This window comes from Nicotiana tabacum, chromosome 9 (genome assembly GCF_000715075.1).
Source record: "Nicotiana tabacum cultivar K326 chromosome 9, ASM71507v2, whole genome shotgun sequence".
NCBI classification, from domain to species: Eukaryota; Viridiplantae; Streptophyta; class Magnoliopsida; order Solanales; family Solanaceae; genus Nicotiana; species Nicotiana tabacum.
In genome coordinates this window covers 107,189,635-107,195,678 of record NC_134088.1, presented here as the reverse complement: position 1 = coordinate 107,195,678, position 6,044 = coordinate 107,189,635, and the positions used below count along the sequence as shown (strand labels likewise).

The 6,044-nt window shown below is 36.7% G+C and overlaps 1 protein-coding gene across 1 annotated transcript; it reads right to left on the bottom strand.

Annotated features, from left to right (window-relative positions):
* Positions 1-279: 279 nt before the first annotated feature.
* Positions 280-5,289, bottom strand: LOC107821292 (CRS2-associated factor 2, chloroplastic). Its single transcript, XM_016647731.2, has 6 exons — positions 4,503-5,289; positions 3,304-3,431; positions 2,957-3,182; positions 2,099-2,226; positions 1,396-1,549; positions 280-1,015 (listed from the first exon to the last, which is right to left on the bottom strand). Exons 1-6 carry the CDS (start codon positions 5,155-5,157, stop codon positions 606-608), a joined length of 1,701 nt encoding a protein of 566 aa, XP_016503217.1. The 5' UTR covers positions 5,158-5,289; the 3' UTR covers positions 280-605.
* Between the last annotated feature and the right edge of the window lie 755 nt (positions 5,290-6,044).

Sequence of the window (6,044 nt, the reverse complement as noted above, 5' to 3'; positions counted from 1 at the left end):
ATATTGACGTGGCGTCCTACACGTGGGAGATTGTATAACACGCACTGGCAACCTCCTGTCATAAGCGTTTATTATATATGATTTGAACGAGTGTAAGTGTTCACTTGGCAAAATGATAAGTTTGGGAACTGGCATGACAAAGTGGCACAAGTAAAGGTGCCACTTAGGCAATTCTGCCAATTTTTGTTTATTTCTACTGGGATTTTTAATCCAAATCTCCCATAGCTTTATCCATTTCATTGACAATTAAGCTATACCCTCAAGTGGACAAGGTCACTATTTTACATGAATGCTATTGCAAAAAATTTCAACTTGTCAAGTTCACAAAATTATACATGATACAACTGTACAGACAAATATATAATATAAAAAACAAAAAAAATGACTGCCCTTTATTTTGGGCACATTATTTCATACTTTCACATTTGGGGCATCCACCATTTTTTCAGGTTTGCAGAGGAAAGACCAATTTCAGAACAATTGACCAAGAAAAGAGCAGAAAGTCCTCCAAATCCTTTTGCTCCATTCTTCATTTTCTTCCATAAATCCAGCTGCTTGTGGCTCTATACCTACCATTCAAGTTGCTATATTTTCTTTCAACTTATTTACTCCTCATCACTAAACTCCTTTACTATAAAATCAACTGGTAAAAATCCTTTAGGAACTGTTGACTCTAGTGCTTCAAATGAGTTGTTAATGTAATATTTATCCTCATAATCCTCATCACTCATCTCATCGTCGCTGTCATTGTCATCATCATCACTACCTTTCCACATCACTCCTGACTGTTCAGGTATATGTTTCTTGGACAATACCAAAGCAGGATATGTGTGCTCTGTGGCCTGGGAAATGTTATCGAATTCCTCCACCTTGTTCAATAGATCATCAGGTTTGAGATCAATCTCTTCTAGTAATAGTGCCTTGCCTGAACCGACTGCATTCTTCCAGAGGGACATCATTTTAGGGCTTGAGCTCACTGTTTTCGCGTCTGCTTTAGAACGATCTGTGGCCGTGCCTGCATTGGTGGAGTATAACAAACATATAAATACTATAGCTAGCAAAAACAGTTTAGAGTCTGCAAAAAAGAGGAGGTCTAAAGTTCGAAGGAGGTGAGGGTAATAAGCAAGTATAGTATTTCAATCGAAGCGTGGAGTTGCACAAAGAGAAACTTAAATGGCAGGCCACTTTAAGCAATGTAAACAGTGACGAACATAGACCCGTGGCCAAAACCTGGCAGTATTTCAAAAGGTTTCTCCGCAACTCCGATGGGAGAACAAAAATGCGCTAAAGAAGTATAATCACCGTGTATTGTATGCATACAGTGTCTGTTCAGAAAACCAGCTACATGTATAAGCCAATTCAAGGTAAGTGAATGTGTTAGTATTCCATGCGTACCTGTACGTTCTGAAGAATTCATTTCATCTGTGACACCATCTATTCTGGAGGACACAACAGCAGGGGCATTACCGTACATAGGTTTCCACTCTTTCCCTCTCCACATCAATATCTGTTCATCATCAAATGACAATAGCACACACGGGACTAATTCCTGTCATTGGAAGTAGAAATTAGTGAAGACCATGTCTAATTTAAAGAACAGAAGTATCCGAAACCAGAAGAGCTGTTCAAGTATGCCCAAGATTGATAGATACTTTTCCCTCTTCAAGAATGTGGATATCAAATTCTGATTTCAGTCAGTAATGTTTGCCACTGGAACAAAAAATTCATATGCTTTGCGAACAAACAAACAGTAAATTTCTAATTCACAAGAAAAATCTTAATCTTAACCAGAGTATCTCAGAGGCTACAAGGTCTTGATTGATTAGCCACACATTTCATAAACTGTAGATACGCCCAAACACAGTGCAAGCTCCTATTTTGCTAAATCTTACTACTTGTCTTGGCAATATGATTGCATAACTCTGAAGGATAGTAAAGTAGTGCAACAAAATGTAAGAGAGATCTTAAGAAATATTTTATAGTGCTGCACTGCTCTAATTCCACAAAAGCCAAAGTCATGCATGGATTTATACAGCAATATAAATTAAATATCAAGCGACTGTTTAATGAAAGAATAAGGAGAGGAATAAGCTTAAACCTTTAACTTAGCTCCTATCTTCTTATAATCACTTGCATGCATCCCCCGACAATCAATCTTCACTAGTGGACAAGCTTCAAATGCACTTCTCACGTCTCTAACTAACGTAAGGTAGACTCCATTTTTAGCTGCGAAGGCAGATACCCAAGTTCTTCAAAATGAGTCAGAATGCAAACATAGGTGATAAAAAGTCCAATGTACACACATAACAAATGTGAAAACTTTGCCTAGTTGGAAAGCACAGGAAACTGATCATAACCACAGGAAAAGCATATCAAGCTAGTTTTTATACAAAGAAAATAAAGAAACTGCACATCAAAATTTCTAAATAAACAGACCAGTCAAAGATGAAGTTGGAGGACCTTGTCTTTTACTTTGTTTATATTGCAAAATGCGTCTTATGTAGATTTAGAAAACTAACCCACAGAGCCTTTAAACTTTTTAGGTTCAAGGATTGGAAAATAAGAGATATATTGGCATACATTCAGTTGCTTCAAGAAAAATAAAAGCTTTAGAATACTCTCTCCTTCAATAACAATTAGTTAGACTTAGTGGTCAGGAACTGAGAAGCAAAAGATGGTGAATAAAGATGCTTTTATTTTCAACATGGTCATAAATATTGGCTATCAAAAAGACTGGAAAGACTGAAGGTGGTGCATAGCATCCTATGAACAGCGTTATGTAGGAGATTCATCACTTAACAGTAACATGATCAGATGTTCTGCTATCAGTTGCAAGTGACCCGATAATATTACATGTTTGCTGTTGCCAATTACCTCAATAGCAGAATGAAAGCCAGAGCTCAAAGGGTAAAATCAGATACAAGCACATGTCGGAGTGGTTAGGTAGAAGACGTACCCAATTTACAGATAGGGGGTAGCTTTTTTCCCTTGATTCGTAATTCATCAGCTTCTTCTTTGGTCAATCCTTCTGGAGCGTCCTGTATAAGCTTTGGGTAAACTGGTGTAGCTGGTTTCCATAACATCAGTGGGTACTTTGGACGAGTACGATGGTCATAGTTCCTGCCCCGAAAGAGATAAACTACACCACCCATTCTATGTATGATCTTTCCACCGGTCTTCTCCTAATAGTGTTAAAAATGTAGATGGCAAGACGGAAACCCTTTAGAGTGCATATAGAAAACTTAATAAAAAGACATGACCGAAAATTCAAAATATTTGACAATACTTTAATCGATGGATAACCTCGAGACATTTGCATAGGTTGTTCATATCAACAGTGGGAACACCTAAACATCGAACTTTACAAACCGGATCCCTTCTCCAGTGGGTATGTATTAACTCTAACATGTTATGTACCAATCCATCCCGACCTATCAAATTCAAAGCTTCAATAAGAAAATTCCAAAAGCACAAATTGTTGCCATGCTCAAATTTTGAGAGAGGAAAAAGTACAAAATGAATGGGAGAATGATGAAAAGTCGTTCTGAACTAATAAGCAGAGCATGCGCAAAATCGAGCAATGGATTCAGAATAATCCAACTTAAATAAAATCCTTCACAAGTCCTCAGATAAAACTAGATGCTATCAACAATTAGCAATCAAGTTGACCAGAAGCTCCTCCCCCTCCTCTCCCCGCCCCAACCCCCAAAAGAAATAAAAAAAGACTTTGCCTATTTTTTTTTAATTTTAAAAATTGGCTCAACATTCAAAAATATACATGAGCAAAATTGAGCTTTGGCAGCAAAACGAAAGCAGCATCACAAAAATAAAAATTAACCATTCAACAACAACAATCAATAAACTATCTACTATGTCTCAATCACAAATCAGTTTTGGGTCGGTTTGCAAAAACCACTAATCTGGCTTTATGTACTCTTATAAGTTCTAGTAAGGTAGAGGAATGAAGGGACATGCAGGACGCTAAAAAGCAAAAGTGAGCTAGCACTGGCGACTTAGCATAATAACTTAGCAGTAGTTTGATTGACCACATAAACACAAACAACCATAGCATAAATCTTGCGTAAATAAAACAAAATATTGGTTGGCCACATAAGATAAAATTATCTCTGGATCACTAACGAAGCTTCAGTTGGGAGTAGTAATCACTTCATAACTAATGCATCGTTGAAAGTATTAAACTTTGCATTGCTAATACCGGCATAAATGCAGAAATGTATGTAATACTTTATGCATCATAGACTGCGGAGTAAGAATATGTGTATTAGCAATAAATAGATAAGAATATTTAAAGACAAAAATGTTCACCAAGTAGGCAACATCACAATTCCTACACTATTATTCATTGCATTTCACATAATCACTCACCCCATAAGCAATTCCTACATTATAATATCTGCATAATTAGTCCGTCAACTAAGACTCATACGCGTCTTGTTTCATTGCAAACACATTTCCTTACCTAAAATTCCAAGTAAACTTACCAATATTAACCTGTCGATTACTAGCTATACAAGGTTTCAATAGCTCACGAATTTCCTCCTTAGTCAATGGGGCCCCCAACACATTTTCCTTTGGCCTCCCTTCAAACTTTCCCATCAGCTCATAAGCCCTCAACATTTCATAACGCTTAATCCCTTCATTATTTTCTACTGGAGGATTCAACGGCTCAAAAAGCTTAATATTTCTCTTTGATTTCTTCATTGGTGCTTTCCCGGTCCAGGGTCTAGGCATAGTAGGAGGAGCAAAAGGCAAAAAACCCGGTTCACGAATAGCCACCGGTTTAGCTTTTGGAGTTTCGGAGTAACTGAACTGAAAATCAAATGGAGCACCTGGGAGACGGTAGGACACGCCGTTATCTTTAACGACGACGGACCGGTCGCCGTCGGATGTGATGACTTGACCCGGTTTAACGGGTTTGTGGTAGTTGGAATTGTGGTGGTGAGTCTTAAAAGCTGGAGCGGCTTTTTTGGGCGGTTTTTGAGAATTGTGGGGTTTCTTTAAGGGTGGTGGATATTTGGGTATGGGGATGGGTGGTGGGGGTAGTGGGGTTGAGTTGGGATTGTGGGTAGGGGGTAGAACAGTGGGAAGATTAGAGAAAAGGTTGGGTTTTGGTAGTGACATGGCTAGAATTGGCATTGTATGAGCAAATAAAAGCTCAAAGAAGAAGAAGAAGAAGATGAGAAGTGTGTTTCTGGTTTTTGTGTTAGCAGATGAGAGGGAAGGAAGTTGATCAAATCTTCGTTGGAGGAGATTTTTTGTCTATGCCGATACTTAACGACGCCGTACTGCAAAGCCAAACTAAAATGCTTTATTGAATTGATTTTTGGCTTTTTTTGGTTTATTGATTTTTTCATATATAAGGAAGGAATTAACCTATTCTTTCCAAAATTATCCTTAGAGTAGTTTGTTATATTTCACAAAAGAAGCAAATTAAGGTTAATACGGTCAATTTTATTATTAATTAATGCAAAAAAGTGAATTTCTTAATATTTATCTATATATCTATATCTATCTATCTATATCTATATTATTATAAAAGCACGAATAATTTATGCTAATTGTTGAACGACTAAAATAATCTTGAAATATTGATCGACTTTTATGACCTTAATTATTCGTATAATTTAAGGATATAATTATAAATTATCTAAGGCTGATTTTTCTTTCCATTTAAACTACGCATACATTAATGCTACATAGCTGACTTTGGGTCAAATTCTTTTTGTTTGCGGCATACTTCTTCTATCCTACTTTTTGTTGGACAATATATGGCCTACTTTTTATTGGATATATGGCCTACTTTTTTGTTGGATATATGGCCGATTTGGTTTCTACTTGGCTCAACTTTTTTTTTGTTGCCTTTTCTTTTTTTTTTTGCAATAATATTTTTCCTTATTTAATATTCTCCCATAGAATTCAGCTTACTCACCGCCAACTTTTTTTGGGTAGCTTTTTCCTTTTTTGACAACAATATTTTTCCTTATTTAATCTTCTCCCATAGAATTCAGCTTAATTGCACGAAT